Source organism: Lampris incognitus, chromosome 15 (genome assembly GCF_029633865.1).
Source record: "Lampris incognitus isolate fLamInc1 chromosome 15, fLamInc1.hap2, whole genome shotgun sequence".
Taxonomy (NCBI): Eukaryota; Metazoa; Chordata; class Actinopteri; order Lampriformes; family Lampridae; genus Lampris; species Lampris incognitus.
In genome coordinates, this window is record NC_079225.1 from 10668932 (window position 1) to 10686564 (window position 17633).

The following is a 17633-nucleotide window of genomic DNA, read 5'->3' on the forward strand; positions in this document are numbered from 1 at the left end:
ATTATCTTGTATGAATCTGACTTCCTCTGCATACTATTGTACTTTCTATCCCTGTCTTTCTTGCTAATACTCCTATCGTGATACTTTTCCTTAATTTATCCCCCGACACACACACACGCACACACACACACACACACACACACACACACACACACACACACACACACACACACACACACACACACACACATATCCATACCACCACCATTACTGCCATAAAAACACACAGGTGGTCACATGGACTTGTCTCAGGCTAGTGGTCCCCTGATGACGCCCCCGATATCTCCAGTGACGCTAGTGCACCGAGGCTCTGTCATCAATCAAGGACCCATGGCTGGGAGATCCCTTGCCTCCTCTTCCTCCTCTTCATCTTCCTCCTGCCTCCCTTCATCCATCGGTACCATCACCCAGCCTTCCCTGAGCCACCAGTCCACCCTCTGTTCTTCCTACCAGGAGAGCCTGTACCACTGCTTACCTCAGACCTGCTCCCCTTATTACCCCATACCACCCACCAGCTCCTCCAGCCTCAGCTACCAGCCCACACTCAGGTGACATGGATTTATTATGCTTTCACTATACTTAGCTAATCTAGAGTATTTAATGTCACAGGCACGTTAGACACTAAAATGCCCTATCGGTAGAGTGACTGGGAGGGCCACTTTATATATCTTCTAGATAGTATAAAGGCACCCACACCTACCCCCTCTTTTAGCCCTGCCACATGAATGGAGAGTATCCACAGTGTTATTAATCAACACATCGGGTGACGAAAAGAACGTCATAAGTACATTCAGGCAGTGGGCCTGTGGATTATAAATGAAAGTAGAGGCTATGTCTATACGTGTCCCACATGGTCCCACCCACACAAACACGCTGCTGGTCCCGCAGCTGGTTCGTTGGCATCTGGTCACCTTACATGCAAGCCAGAACAAAAGAAGGGGCCACAGAGACACATCTGGGCAGCCTGTCAGGAGGGTTGCCGCCTTTAGCTGCGGAAAGTGAGGGACTTACCTTTTAACCCGGTCCCGTCTCAGCTCCCGCCACCTCCCACCCAGCCCCCGTGACCCCCAGTTCAATGGGGCATCCCAGTAGCATAGCAGTCTATTCCGTTGCCTGCCAACACAGGGATCGGCGGTTCGAGTCCCTGTGTTACCTCCGGCTTGGTCGGGCGTCCCTACAGACACAGTTGTCTGTGTCCTGGTCGCTGCACCAGCGCCTCCTCTGGTCAGTTGGGGGCGCCTGTTCAGGGGGGAGGGGGAACTGGGGGGGAATAGCGTGATCCTCCCATGCGCTACATCCCCCTGGTGAAACTCCTCACTGTCAGGTGAAAAGAAGCGGCTGCCGACCCCATATGCATCAGGGGAGGCATGTGGTAGTCTGCAGCCCTCCCCGGATCGGCAGAGGGGGTGGAGCAGAAATCGGGACAGCTTGGAAGAGTGGGGTAATTAGCTGGACACAACCGGGGGGAGAAAAAGGGGGAGAACATTTTTCAAAAAACAAAAAAACAGTTTCGTCGACTGTAGGGATGCACATGAGTTCAGAATGAGCCAGGCTCGAAAGGTTCACGTAAGTCAGGGGCAGGCAACGTGGTCCAGAAAGGTCCTAATCTACAAATCAAGGTCCTTAGCAAAGGCTATTGGTGGATCTATAGAATCAGGTGTGTAACTGCTTGGTTGGAACAAAGACCTGCACCCACACCGGACCTTTCTGGACCACGTTGCCTGTCCCTGACGTAAAGGGGAACATGAAGTAGGCTAGACAGCTAGGGTTGCCAACCGTACCTTAAAATAAGGAATCATTCCTTATTATATATAAATTATATATATGAGTGTGTGTGTGTGTATGTTTGTATAGTGTAAGGCACATTATATTTGTTATGCCCACGCCGCCCCATCCATCCAACCCCTGTCCCCGTCCCCTGGTCCTTATTTCCATTTCAAGGATCTGGCAACCCTACAGACGGCTGCCTACAGGAAGCTAGCCTGTCAGAGTAACGTGTCTCTAGAAAACACACATCATGTCTTAGTTAAGTGCTCTATTGGCAAACAAAAGCGACATACAAAAAAATAGAAATAAAGAAATTCAATGACTGTAACAATGTACTATTGTAAAAATGCACAATGTACTCTTCTTTTTTTTTTTAATTTCGCCGTGTTCCCCTGGTACCCCGGGGAAAGTGCTCTGGTAAACCACCAGAGCACTTCGCCACAAGGTGAGGTTCCTTGCTTCAGCGAGGAACGCGCCATTTCCTTCTTTAAGTACAGGACGGGTCTGTATGTTAAGGGATGGGTGGTGTAACGACCATGGACAAGGAGACTCGCTAGCCCTTGGCTAACGGGTCGGACCCTTTAGTCGACTGGTTAACGTAGTCGCCCGTGGTGCGGGAGACACGGGTTCGCGTCCCAGCTGTGGCGGTTCCCCGGCTGCCCCCGAATTCGCTACAGCGGCAGTATAAACAAGCATGACCCACGGCACACCCGCCAACTGTGAAGGCGACTGGATGAATGGCTCCCGAGAGAATCGAAGGATGGAAAGACAGACAGAGACTCCTTCCACCTCATCTAGATTATTATTGTTAAGAAGAATTTTGAAATGTATATAGTTAATATATCAAAGACAGGTCGTCCATGACTGAGGGAGTGAGTGAGTGACCACATTATGCGAAGCATAACCCACGGCGGCTGTTGCGCAGCGCTGTGGGAAAAGCCGTTTATTTTATATTAATTTTAAAACTTAATCCTGAAAAATAATCCCCCCTTTTTAAAAAATGTATTGGTGGTAAAGATTGGGGTGGACCCATTTCTGGTGCAGAGTGTTTTGGGGTTTGAAAGGAACTGAGACACAGCGTTTGGAAAATACGCATCTCAGCTGTTGCAAAACCTCCCACCACATACGGAATCACCGCCGGCTTACGCTTAGACAGTGGTGATTCCTGCACCAGAAGCTGGTCCACCCCAAGGATCGGGTCCCCCAGCACAAACAGAGCAATATACACTCACTGGCCACTTTATTAGGTACACCTTGCTAGTACCGGGTTGGACCCCCTTTTGCCTTCAGAACTGCCTTAATCCTTCGTGGCATAGATTCAACAAGGTACTGGAAACATTCCTCAGAGAGTTTGGTCCATATTGACATGATAGCATCACGCAGTTGCTGCAGATTTGTCGGCTGCATATCCATGATGCAAATCTCCCGGTCCACCACATCCCAAAGGTGCTCTATTGGATTGAGATCTGGTGACTGTGGAGGCCATTTGAGTACAGTGAACTCATTGTCATGTTCAAGAAACCAGTCTGAGATGATTCGAGCTTTATGACATGGCGCGTTATCCTGCTGGAAGTAGCCATCAGAAGATGGGAAGACTGTGGTCATAAAGGGATGGACATGGTCAGCAACAATACTCAGGTAGGCTGTGGCGTTGACACGATGCTCAATTGGTACTAAGGGGCCCAAAGTGTGCCAAGAAAATATCCCCCCACACCATTACACCACCACCACCAGCCTGAACCGTTGATACAAGGCAGGATGGATCCATGCTTTCATGTTGTTGACGCCAAATTCTGACCCTACCATCCGAATGTCGCAGCAGAAATCGAGACTCATCAGACCAGGCAACGTTTTTCCAATCTTCTATTGTCCAATTTTGGTGAGCCTGTGCGAATTGTAGCCTCAGTTTCCTGTTCTTAGCTGACAGGAGTGGCACCCGGTGTGGTCTTCTGCTGCTGTAGCCCATCTGCCTCAAGGTTCGACGTGTTGTGCGTTCAGAGATGCTCTTCTGCATACCTCAGTTGTAATGAGTGGTTATTTGAGTTACTGTTGCCTTTCTATCAGCTCGAAGCAGTCTGGCCATTCTCCTCTGACCTCTGGCATCAACAAGGCGTTTTCGCCCACAGAACTGCCGCTCACTGGATATTTTCTCTTTTTCGGACCATTCTCTGTAAACCCTAGAGATGGTTGTGCGTGAAAATCCCAGTAGATCAGCAGTTTCTGAAATACTCAGACCAGCCCGTCTGGCACCAACAACCATGCCACGTTCAAAGTCACTTAAATCACCTTTCTTCCCCATTCTGATGCTCGGTTTGAACTGCAGCAGATCGTCTTGACCATGTCTACATGCCTAAATGCATTGAGTTGCTGCCATGTGATTGGCTGATTAGAAATTTGCGTTAACGAGCAGTTGGACAGGTGTGCCTAATAAAGTGGCCGGTGAGTGTAGTGTACGCTGTTAAGGGCCAGGAGGACTGCCGTAACTTGTACATAGGGGAAACTAAACAGACGCTGGCCAGATCTCCACAGTCTACACCCACCTACAGGCCAGTGGCCACTCTTTCAAGGATGAGGATGTGCACATCCTTGACAAGGAGAAACGCTGGATTGAATAGGGAGTCAAAGAGGCCATCTATGTGAAGAGAGAACGACCATCCCTGAACCGGGGTGGGGGGGGGGGGGGCTAAGAGTACATCTGTCACCATCTTACAATGCTGTGATTGCAACTATTCCCTAACCCTCTGTCAATAGTACACATGACCATTGTACCTCTAGTTAATGGTCACGCCCATATTTGCATATGAAACGGATCATTGGTTTCAGTCGTTATGCCGCTGTATTGTTTATAAGGGTGGGATACCTGCAGTCAGTTGAGACTGAAGAGGTCACTTATGCCCCTTTTCCACTGATAGTACCTGGTGCCAGGTACTTTTTTTTGGTACCACCTCCGTCGACGTTCCAAGTGAGCTGAGCCGATACTAAAAGGTGTCATGAAAATACCACTATAAATAAATAAATATAAATACATGTATATTTATGTAAATATAAATAACATCTTTAAAAAGAACTAGTCAACACGCCCACAAATGACCAGCGGGGCTTTGCCGTGAGGGGATACTATCTGCAATGGAAAATCAAATCCCAAAAAGTAAAATGAGTAGAGTCGAATAGAGTAGAGTGGCGTTGAGCCAGCACCATGCTGGGGGAAAAGGGGCATTACGTGAGTGATGAAACGTTTCTGTCAATAAACGTTGTGTCCAGGTGAACTGATTCAACCTTCTGTGATGTTCTTACCTGGATTATTGAGCGTGCATCAAGATATGAATGTATTGGAATACAGTTACCCTTTTGTATCCTGATTACGTAACACCTGTTAATGTATCCCATTACTCCCCAAGCCTGCTTATTAGGGTTCCATTGTGTCTTGGACAACCTGGAAATTTATACATTAGTTTTCTAGTCATGGAAAACACCTGGAAAATTATCAAATTGATCAAATACCCTGGAAATATTATTAGGGTCACTGAAAATTGTTAAATCAGTTTATAAAATGTCATGTAAACCTGCTGAGATGATGTATTTTTAGCATAACTTTTTGCTGCAGTTGGACCTTCTTATCCATAGCCACTGAGATGGTACTTCAGTGCTGGAGGTCTGGGCGGGATGTTCACTGAGATGGTACATCAGTGCTGGAGGTCTGGGTGGTATGTTCACTGAGATGGTACATCAGTGCTGGAGGTCTGGGCAGTATGTTCACTTTGATGGTACTTCAGTGCTGGAGGTCTTGGTGGTATGTTCACTGTGATGGTACTTCAGTGCTGGAGGTCTTGTTGGTATGTTCACTGTGATGGTACTTCAGTGCTGGAGGTCTGGGTGGTATGTTCACTGAGATGGTACTTCAGTGCTGGAGGTCTGGGCGGGATGTTCACTGAGATGGTACTTCAGTGCTGGACATCTGGGCGGTATGTTCACTGAGATGGTACTTCAGTGCTGGAGGTCTTGGTGGTATGTTCACTGAGATGGTATTTCAGTGCTGGAGGTCTGGGTGGTATGTTCACTGTGATGGTACTTCAGTGCTGGAGGTCTGGGTGGTATGTTCACTTAGACGGTACTTCAGTGCTGGAGGCCTTGGTGGTATGTTCACTGAGATGGTACTTCAGTGCTGGAGGTCTGGGCGGGATGTTCACTGAGATGGTACTTCAGTGCTGGAGGTCTGGGCGGGATGTTCACTGAGATGGTACTTCAGTGCTGGAGCCCTTGGTGGTATGTTCACTGAGATGGTACTTCAGTGCTGGAGGTCTGGGTGGTATGTTCACTGAGATGGTACATCAGTGCTGGAGGTCTGGGTGGTATGTTCACTGAGATGGTACATCAGTGCTGGAAGTCTGGGCAGTATGTTCACTTTGATGGTACTTCAGTGCTGGAGGTCTTGGTGGTATGTTCACTGAGATGGTACTTCAGTGCTGGAGGTCTTGTTGGTATGTTCACTGTGATGGTACTTCAGTGCTGGAGGTCTGGGTGGTATGTTCACTGAGATGGTACTTCAGTGCTGGAGGTCTGGGCGGGATGTTCACTGAGATGGTACTTCAGTGCTGGAGGTCTTGGTGGTATGTTCACTGAGATGGTACTTCAGTGCTGGAGGTCTGGGTGGTATGTTCACTGAGACGGTACTTAGGTGCTGGAGGCCTTGGTGGTATGTTCACTGAGATGGTACTTCAGTGCTGGAGGCCTTGGTGGTATGTTCACTGAGATGGTACTTCACTGCTGGAGGTCTGGGCGGGATGTTCACTGAGATGGTACTTCAGTGCTGGAGGTCTGGGCGGGATGTTCACTGAGATGGTACTTCAGTGCTGGAGGCCTTGGTGGTATGTTCACTGAGATGGTACTTCAGTGCTGGAGGTCTTGGTGGTATGTTCACTGTGATGGTACTTCAGTGCTGGAGGTCTTGGTGGTATGTTCACTGTGATGGTACTTCAGTGCTGGAGGTCTTGGTGGTATGTTCACTGTGATGGTACTTCAGTGCTGGAGGTCTGGGTGGTATGTTCACTGAGATGGTACTTCAGTGCTGGAGGTCTGGGTGGTATGTTCACTGAGATGGTACTTCAGTGCTGGAGGTCTGGGTGGTATGTTCACTGAGATGGTACTTCAGTGCTGGAGGTCTGGGCGGGATGTTCACTGAGATGGTACTTCAGTGCTGGAGGTCTTGGTGGTATGTTCACTGAGATGGTACTTCAGTGCTGGAGGTCTGGGCGGGATGTTCACTGAGATGGTACTTCAGTGCTGGAGGTCCGGGCGGGATGTTCACTGAGATGGTACTTCAGTGCTGGAGGTCTTGGTGGTATGTTCACTGAGATGGTACTTCAGTGCTGGATGTCTGGGCGGGATGTTCACTGAGATGGTACTTCAGTGCTGGAGGTCTGGGCGGTATGTTCACTGAGATGGTACTTCAGTGCTGGAGGTCTTGGTGGTATGTTCACTGAGATGGTACTTCAGTGCTGGAGGTCTGGGCGGGATGTTCACTGAGATGGTACTTCAGTGCTGGAGGTCTGGGCGGTATGTTCAGTGACCAGCTAAAAGTTACACAGTCCAGACCGTCAAGGCGTCCACTGATAGCTGGTACTGAATAGTATGACTTTCATGAGCAACAGCTGTCACGTACATCCAAGTGAAAGTCCCGGAAAATCTCCTTGAAAAGTCCCGGAAGAGGATTTTTTTTTTTAACAAAGAATGGGAGCCCTGCTTAGTCTGAATTTTAGATAAAACCACAACTATGAAGATTTTGTGGATATGATTAGCTGGGTTTTTTTTGGGTTTTTTTTTTTTTTTGGGATGTTGTATCCTTTGTCGTCGTGTCTTTTGTTTTAAGGCAGAAAAAGCCGGAGCACAACAATTTCATTGTGGTCCGGCACACATGAAAATTAAGTTGAACTTGAGTTACATTTTAAACATAAGTCGTTTTTTTATATTTTATATTACTGATATATTTAAGACAATGACTAAACCACACACATGATGAAAGTTTTTTGTAGTTGTTAAAGTTTTCATTATGGCAGCCAAATGTGGAGAAAAGGGAGATAGCAGCGAGGTGGAAGAAGAAGAAGAAGTATTTCTGCCTGAGACAGACCAAGCTTGTAGAAGACCTCTACCAACAGAAACTAAAGCACCTAAAACTGTTGTTTTGTATTGTCTGGTAATAGGAAAGGTGCGGAAACAGTAGCACCGTTTCATGTTGAATTTATCACTTCACTTCAGGGTGGTCCAACGCCAACGTAGCGACCATGATCAAAACAATATCAGTAGATTAAAAAAACGGCCTTCAGGGCGTCTGGGTAGCATAGCGGTCTATTCCGTTGCCCACCAACACGGGGATCACCGGTTCGAATCCCCATGTTACCTCCAGCTTGGTCGGGCGTCCCTACAGACACAATCGGTCGTGTCTGCGGGGGGAACGCCGGATGTGGGTATGTGTCCTGGTCGCTGCACTAGCGCCTCCTCTGGTCGGTCGGTCGGGCGCCTGTTTGGGGGGGGGGAACTGGGGGGAATAGCGTGACCCTCCCACGCGCTACGTCCCCCTGGCGAAACTCCTCACTGTCGGGTGAAAAGAAGCGGCTGGTGACTCCGCATGTATCGGAGGAGGCGTGTGGTAGTCTGCAGCCCTCCCCTGGATCAGCAGAGGGACGGCTCGGAAGAGTGGGGTAATTGGCCAGGTACAATTGGGGAGAAAAAAATCCTGCCCCCCCCCCCAAAAAAGAAAAAACGACCCTCAGGATTGTAGCTTTAATGGCAGATTTGTAATTAGCTGGTAAATCCCTGTGTATCCATCATGGATTTTTCACTTTGTAACCCTGGTACTCCTGATCAGTCAGAATACTGCTGTCACATTGTTTCTCTACCTGGGGATGATTTTGTTTGTTTGTTTGTTTGTATCTGTTTTCAGGCATCACACACAGACCCAGGGGCTCATTTCAGTTCAGTCTCAGTCGTCACCCCTGCCCTACCACGTCTCTCGATACCTGTCCCTCAATGACCAGCACCCGGCTAAAAATGTTTTCTTCAACAGTAGTCATCATCAGTCATCCAACGGTGGTAGCTGTGCCATGGCAGCGTATGGCTCTGTGGCCCGGCCCACATCAGGCTACAGCTCAGATCCAGCACACAGTACCCCAGACCAGGGGATGGATGCCCAGGTGGCAGCCCAAATGATTGACTCAGCAGAGGGATATGAATTTGTGGGGGCTGGCCTCAATCCTTCAGTGGCCGACTGTCACGACCATGGCTACTCTGCCTCAGGACACAGTGGTAAGTCCTCATAGGTACTGCATTCAGATTTTACTTTCATGTACCTGTCAAGTTCCCAAAGAGTAGGTGCAGTTTGACAACTCAGTGGTTGCAGCTAAACTCTGCATACACAAACCAAATAACACAAATTACAACATTTCTACATAGCACAAATGGTCACCAGAGTTTCATGTTGTGGCAGGTTACTATGGCAATAGCAATTACCTGGACACCCAGCGTATGACGTCATTGGTGGACCAGCACGTGTCTGTCATCAGCAGTGTGGGAAATCTCCGCCCATTCCCTCCGGCATACTCTGAGGTCCATGACCCCCTCAACATCCTTGACAACCCAGGAAGGAAAACCTCAGGGCCATACTACACTGAGCCGGAATCAGGGGGAGGTCAGGATCAGAACATAACATTGGATGATGGGCTGATGTTGGATGATGGCTTGCCGTTGGATGATTGACTGATTAAGCTTATTTTTAGCGACGGCATGTGTGAATCTGAATGCCCTCTGCGCACACTGTTTGACATTGTTTGTGTTGTTTTTTTCCCTCTGCCTCTTGTCACTTTCCATCTCCAGTGTCGGCCCACTGCATGTATGGAGGGCCTGCTCAGTTCCACTCCCAGGATGTGCTTCTCCTGCCCCAGCGCGGGACGCCATCTTCAGAGGGGCGTGATCTGGTGACATCACTGCCGCCTATCAACACTGTTTTCATGGGTGCAGGAGGTGTGTCATGACTGTGGTAACACATACGCTGTCGGAAAAATAGTTGATGCACCCTGCACGCCAAATGTATACATGCACCCATGAAGGAAAGGTCGTGGGGGGGGGTGCAGGGGGACATGTTCAGGGATTTGGATTAAAGCAGCAACCAAATGACAGAAAAAGGGCAGTCACCGCTGATATTGTTGCCTTCCGTAACTAAAATACCTTTCTCAGGTCAATCTGTCACACCTTGGAGGGAGAGGGTGGTGGATACCTTTGTCTTTTTTAACATAATTATGCTCCTAAGAGACAACTTCATATTTTTTTATGGTTGGCTTCAAGGGACAAAAATAAAACCAGGTCCCCCACTATGGGGTGCTGGGCACCAGCAAATGTGGCTCGGTTGGCTCTTAACACACCATTAATATGCAGGGTTTTCTATTTTTAGGTTTACTCTTTTAATTCTAAATATATTGCAACTATGGTGTCTTTACTATTAAGTAATTTTGCTGACTTGCTATGAATGGCAAAGCAATGAGTACGTCTGCTGCATGACATGTGTCTGATGTGGGCGATTTGTTGTGAGTGACACTCAAGGCTCAGCGTTTTCAGTTTTTACCGATTTTCACCGAAAAATACCCAAATTTTTTAAAAGGAGCAGATCGGTTTAAACTGATTTTCACTCAGATTTTATGTTTCCACGGATCCAAAAGTTGTTCCTGTTCGTGTGAGGTTACGTAACAGTGTCCTCTTGTGGTGAAATTCGGCATGCTGGATGGCTTTGAAAAATAAATACCGAAAACGCTGAGCCTTGGTGACATTACATGTTTTTTGTCAAAACAGGCAGTGTGAGTGAAGTGTTTTAGTCCCAGCCTCCAGTTTCCTGTACTGCTGTTATTTTAATACTCCTGGATTTTGCAAGTCAGCAGTTTCCTGTAGTAGTCTTGATATTTTATATAGTATACACTTTTCTGTAATAGCCTAATCCCATACCCTGCTGTGGAGGATAGGTTGTGTGGAAACTGAACACTCGTGCAATTTGTTCGAAACAGGTGACTGGCCCAAGAACCTAAGTTATTCTACTTGCAATTGATTTCTTCAACCAATTCTCGAATGCTTTCATCGTTTAATATTTTATTCAGTGAGAATAGCATACATTTGGCTCATGTTCACGTCACTATCATTATTCAAATGTCAAGTTTTCATGTGTATTACAAATACCATGACTCTTACACAGCACCTTGGCGAGTGTAACCAGTGCAGGGATGTCCATATACCGGGACAACTTTACCACCAAGTTCTCAGCAGGGCTTTGGAGAAAAAGCAGCATGACAAACTCTTTAACCATGTGAAGAGAAAACCACTCATTTAGTATTCAGTTGTCCAACACAATGGGTTATACTTAAGTCAGGTACAATAATGTGCGAGATTAAGGAACAGGCAGCTCATGTGTATTATGTGGAAGTTGGATGGTTTATCCTGTAGGGATGTATTCAGAATGTAATAAGCATGTGGCAAATTTATATCACTAATTCAATGATCATTATCAGTAAAAAGCAGGACTAACTTGATAGATCTGTCTCAGCTGCTGCAGAAAGAAACACGTTCAAGAAGCTTATAAAAAAATTAATATATGAAAATTAGTGTTTCATTTTTGTCATTTGGTTTTGCTGTTATGTACGTTATGGTTGTAGATTCTTGCTTTTATTGTTGCATTATGCTCTAAATGTTATAAAAGCCTTAACTTCATAAAGTTCCACTTTAAATCCAGTTGGAATCAGTTCACAGGTTTCACTCTTTCCAGTCTTCTCATGCCTCCCAGGACCTGGTGCCGCTGCTACAGCGTCCGTCAACGCTTACTGAAGCATCAATCTGTAGGATTATTCACACTGAATATGTGCTACTTGTTGATTTGTTTAGGGAGGACATTTTACACGGGTAAACATTGTACAGGTAAGACGCCGGGACACTCGCCCACAAGTCCAGAACTCCAGTTTGTGCACATGACACCATTGGTTACTTGATGTTATTTAGGTTGCCTTTATTTTTTCCCTTTTATGACGCTAATTTATCCTTTTGCGGTTTATATGATCACATTTGAAAAAGAAAGCAGGACCAGCGTATATTAGATGGGTATGATTGTGGACACCATCATGAGAATTACCACAAAATTACTCCAACTGTTCACCCTACAACAGGTGAACCGTCGCCTCCAAGCTCCTCACTTACTTGTATGTTTGGCCTTTCACTCTGGGTCATTACGGGGAACAGGGGAGGAGGGGGGCAGTTTGTATGTTTGCTGCTGTTTGCCTCCAGAGCAGATTGACTTCGAGTCAATAAAACCCGATAGAACATTTCTTATCTAACCTGATTCAAAGACCCTGTGTCAAACCTCCAAACACATGACTCTTGAATGGCTGAAGTGACAGATTACAGGCCGGAAGCACGAGCAGAGACCGTGGATGGAAGTTGGGGCGGCTTTTTATTTGCAATTATCTGGTTTCTCCATGACACAATGGAGGGAGATGTAGCTCTGATAAAAGTGTTGACTAAAATATTGAGAGAGAGAGAGAGATAGACAGACAGAGAGTGAGACAGAGAGAGAACAGAGAGAGAGAGGAGACAGAGGGATAGAGAGAGACGGTGAGACAGAGAGAGAGAGGCAACAGAGGGAGAGACAAAAACAGACAGACAGACACAGACAGAAAGACACAGAGAGAGAGATACAGAGAGACAGACAGAGAAACAGAAAGACAGACAGACAGACAGACGGAGAGAGGAGGGGAGAAGCACAGAGGGAGAGACGGAAAAAGAGAGAGCGGCACAGAGGGAGAGACAGGGACAGAGAGAGAGGAGGGGAGAGAGGTACAGAGGGAGAGACGGAAAGAGAGAGAGCGGCACAGGGAGAGACAGACAGGGAGAGAGAGGCACAGAGGGAGAGACAGGGACAGAGAGGGAGGAGGGGAGAGAGAGGTACAGAGGGAGAAACAGAAAGAGAGAGAGCGGCACAGGGAGAGACAGACAGGGAGAGAGAGAGAGAGGCACAGAGGGAGAAACGGAAAGAGAGGGAGGCACAGAGGGAGAGACAGAGAGGAGGGGAGAGAGGCACAGAGGGAGAGAAAGAGAGGCACAGAGGGAGAGAGAGAGAGGAGGGGAGGAGAGGCACAGAGGGAGAGACAGACGGAGAGAGAGGAGGGGAGAGAGGCACAGAGGGAGAGACAGAGAGAGAGAGAGAGAGAGAGAGAGAGAGAGAGAGGAGGGGAGAGCGAGGGCAGAGGGAGAAACAGACAGAGAGAGAGAGAGGAGGGGAGAGCGAGGGGGGGAGGCACAGAGAGAGAGAAAGCGAGAGAGAGAGAGAGGGGGGGGGTACATAGTATTCCACCTCTACGTTATCTGACAGGAGTCGGCTGTTGTGTACTAAATAGGACACAACAGAAGTGTGTGTTCACTGGTCGCCTCGTTACAGGAGAAACGGACTCAACCCTCCGTCCGAAACCGTCTCAGCGCTCGTGGGGGACTATGTCAAGTCCGGTGCCAGTGATTTATGTGGTCCCGGCAGCCCGCTCTCTAGCGTCTTAGCTGGAAACCTTGTATGTAACGAACGGCAGCGTGTTAATTAAAAACCCGGAGGCTGAGCCCCGGCCTGGCCGCGTCACGTGACTGATGGCGATATGGTCCTTCCTGCTCAGCCTGCCGTCCCGCCTTATCTGCTGGGCAGGAAAATCCATTTCAGGCCCTCATGTCCCCACACAGGGCCAGATGGCGGCATATGTAATGATTACAGAATCCCTATGTTAAAATACTTTAATTACTAAGTCAATAACGCCTCCAACAATTGCGGGGCCTTTGGTGTAAAAACAACAGAAGGTGGAGGGCAAACTTTGGGCCAATGTTTAACTAGAACTTTGCATTAGGGCCACTCGGCAGCTCCCATATGTGGCCCTTCCCCTGCGACCGGACGAGGCTGCACAGCACGCATGCACTACGGAATAGATATATATATATATGTCTTTCTATCTATCTATCTATCTATCTATCTATCTATCTATCTATATATATATGTATATCTATCTATCTATCTATATATATATATATATCTGTATATCTAGCTATCTATCTATCTATATATATATATATATATATATATATATATCTGTATCTATCTATATATAGCTGTATATCTATATATAGCTATATATATATATCTGTATATCTAGCTATATATATATCTGTATATCTATCTATATATATATGTATATCTAGCTATCTATCTATCTATCTATCTATATATATATATATTTTATTTTTTTTGTTATTTTACTTTATTATTATTTATTTATTTGTTCTTTTAATTCTAATTAGTTTTTGATGGATGACATTCTAAATAAGTTGAAAATTAAATATTTATAGCAACAATACAAAAATAAATACAAATCTGAAAAATAAATAAAATCCAAAAAAAAGGAAAAGAAAACGGGGGGGGGGATTGGTTTGACATGAGGGGGTCTCATCAAATATGTTTCTGTAATATTCTGAGAACCTGCTGCTCTTCCTGTTGCTGCTTAACCGTCCTGCTAAGCACTGAACTGACTTAAATTCCCTCCAAAAACATAAATAAAAAAGAAGAGGGGAAGATGGTCGTGAACCTAAAAACCCCTGTTTATGAATAAAGAATTTTCCTGATTAAAAAATAAAACGTATTTCAGAGATTTGTTGCTCATATTGTCATGACAAGATGGAGATGGTGTGGACATGTGTGGAGGAGAGATGCTGGGTATACTGGGAGAAGGATGCTGAACATGGAGCTGCCAGGGAAGAGGAGAAGAGGAAGGCCAAAGAGGAGGTGTATGGATGTGGTGAGGGAGGACATGCAGGTGGCTGGTGGTGACAGAGGAAGATGCAGAGGACAGGAAGAGATGGAAACGGATGATCCGCTGTGGCGCCCCCTAACGGGAGCAGCCGGTAGTTACTCATATTGTGCTAGTAACAGATTATATCTTTAAGAGTAAAACAACGAGTAACATTAGTGGCACTGAAACAGGAGAATTTAATTTATTTTACAGGGGGAGAATAAAGGAGTCGACGTCCAATCAGCACCCCCACAAACAGAACAGTGGTCAAAAGTGTCGTGACATCAGATATTGTAACATTTATTTCAGCTGTGTGTGCGTGCGGGTGCGTGCGGGCGCGCGCGCGTGTGAACATGGGATCAGAATCTCCTGGTTTCCACAGACGAGGGAAAATGAAACAGCTTGGCGCCATCCGTTCTCCTGGTGAGAGTCAAAACTCCGCAGTTTGCACACACCGGGAAGGGGTCGTGGTTTGTTGCTCCCATCAGACGGTTCCTGTAAGAAGAAGGCGAGGAAAGCACCGCGCGTGGAAACAATAAATATATCCCCACGGCGAATATAAACCTAGAGGATGTCTCTGTACCAGACAGCAGACACGTTTGGGCCTGATCTGGGGCGCTTTTGGTACCGACGGCTCAGTTGCGGCACTGGCAACTGTTGCGTGGGCCAGACTTGGCCCACATGTAATGAACCGGGCTTGGCTTGGGTTGCGGCACATACTATGTGGGCCAGATGTGGCCCTCATGTAATGAACCGGTTTGGCTTGGGTTGCTGCGCATATTATGTGGGCCACATGTGGTCCAAATGTAATGAACCGGGCTTGGCTTGGGTTACGGCACATACTATGTGGGCCAGATGTGGCCCAAATGTAATGAACCGGGCTTGGCTTGGGTTACGGCACATACTATGTAAATAACCGGGCTTGGCTTAGGTGGCACATACTATGTGGGCCAGATGTGGCCCACATGGAATGAACCGGGCTTGGCTTGGGTTACGGCACATACTATGTAAATAACCGGGCTTGGCTTAGGTGGCACATACTATGTGGGCCAGATGTGGCCCACATGTAATGAACCGGGCTTGGCTTGGGTTACGGCACATACTATGTGGGCCAGATGTGGCCCAAATGTAATGAACCGGGCTAGGCTAGAGGCCTAGCCTCCAAGAACAACAGTCGGTCACTAACGGCTCCAACGACCCTCATGACCACTGAACAATGAAGTCGAAACTAACCCCCCCAACGACCGTCGCTGCTAAACAAGTGCAAATCAACAGCTCCGATGGCGACAGGCGCGGCCAAACATCGGTACACAAAAGAGCCATGGACATCTATAGCTCTGACAACGACCCCTAGAGGCTAAATACTGAGTCTCATCAGCAGCCAGTCAGACTAGCTTGGTCTAGTCAGAAAGGCACCAACTGAGGAAGCCTCTTGGATGAGAGGCGAAACGTCTTCACGGATATATACCAAGTCCAGTTGCACTTGATTCACCTCCTTTGGATAACCAGGACCTGGATGAATGAGAACATCCACAGACATGGCTCGGCTTGGGTTACGGCACATACCATGTGGGCCAGATGTGGCCAAACTGTAATGAACCGGGCTTGGCTTGGGTTACAGCACATACCATGTGGGCCAGATGTGGCCCAAGTGTGGCTGAGTTGAGGCAGCTACACTCACCCCGAGTCAACGACGTCGTTCACGACCAAATGCGGGGCGTAAGATAACTGCAGACGTCTGCCGTAATTTGGGCCAAAGATTCTTTGCTATCTGTGCACTATATGACACTATGCCATGGAACCAAACTGCAGTCAGTTTGACTCCATGGTTGTGTAAACTACTAATAAGACCCGTTAGCCCCTAGCTAACGGGTCTGACCCTTTAGCCGAGCGGTTAGCGATGTCGCCTTGTGGTGCAGTACACGGACATGAAATAAACATGAGCTGAAGCATGCAGTACAGAGGTATATGATGATAACTCAAACCAGTGACATATGTGTAAAACAACACATGGGCGAGCAACAGCAGGCATCACACACCACGATGGACAGCAGGTCCCGTCTGAAGGACACCACACAGCAGCAGGTCCAGTCTGAAGGACCCCACACAGCAGCAGGTCCAGTCTGAAGAACCCCACACAGCAGCAGGTCCAGTCTGAAGGACACCACACAGCAGCAGGTCCAGTCTGAAGAACCCCACACAGCAGCAGGTCCAGTCTGAAGGACACCACACAGCAGCAGGTCCAGTCTGAAGGACACCACACAGCAGCAGGTCCAGTCTGAAGGACACCACACAGCAGCAGGTCCAGTCTGAAGAACCCCACACAGCAGCAGGTCCAGTCTGAAGGACACCACACAGCAGCAGGTCCAGTCTGAAGGACACCACACAGCAGCAGGTCCAGTCTGAAGGACACCACACAGCAGCAGGTCCCGTCTGAAGAACCCCACACAGCAGCAAGTCCAGTCTGAAGGACACCACACAGCAGCAGGTCCAGTCTGAAGAACCCCACACAGCAGCAGGTCCTGTCTGAAGGACACCACACAGCAGCAGGTCCAGTCTGAAGAACCCCACACAGCAGCAGGCCCCATCTTAAGAACCCCACACAGCAGCAGGTCCAGTCTGAAGAACCCCACACAGCAGCAGGTCCAGTCTGAAGGACACCACACAGCAGCAGGTCCAGTCTGAAGAACCCCACACAGCAGCAGGTCCAGTCTGAAGAAACCCACACAGCAGCAGGTCCAGTCTGAAGAACCCCACACAGCAGCAGGTCCCGTCTGAAGGACACCACACAGCAGCAGGTCCAGTCTGAAGGACACCACACAGCAGCAGGTCCAGTCTGAAGAACCCCACACAGCAGCAGGTCCAGTCTGAAGAAACCCACACAGCAGCAGGTCCAGTCTGAAGGACACCACACAGCAGCAGGTCCCGTCTGAAGGACACCACACAGCAGCAGGTCCAAGTCTGAAGGACACCACACAGCAGCAGGTCCAGTCTGAAGAAACCCACACAGCAGCAGGTCCAGTC

The 17633-nt window shown here is 47.8% G+C and overlaps 1 protein-coding gene across 1 annotated transcript in view; it reads left to right on the forward strand.

The window, feature by feature from the left end:
• The window catches only part of rfx6 (regulatory factor X, 6), a 26892-nt gene extending 17101 nt beyond the window's left edge, over nt 1-9791 (forward strand). The window contains exons 17-20 of the mRNA XM_056294128.1: nt 230-548; nt 8705-9066; nt 9248-9448; nt 9634-9791. Of these exons, the coding sequence (XP_056150103.1) occupies nt 230-548; nt 8705-9066; nt 9248-9448; nt 9634-9791 (1040 nt within the window). The remainder of the gene's footprint in view (nt 1-229; nt 549-8704; nt 9067-9247; nt 9449-9633) is intronic.
• The last annotated feature ends 7842 nt before the right edge of the window (nt 9792-17633 follow it).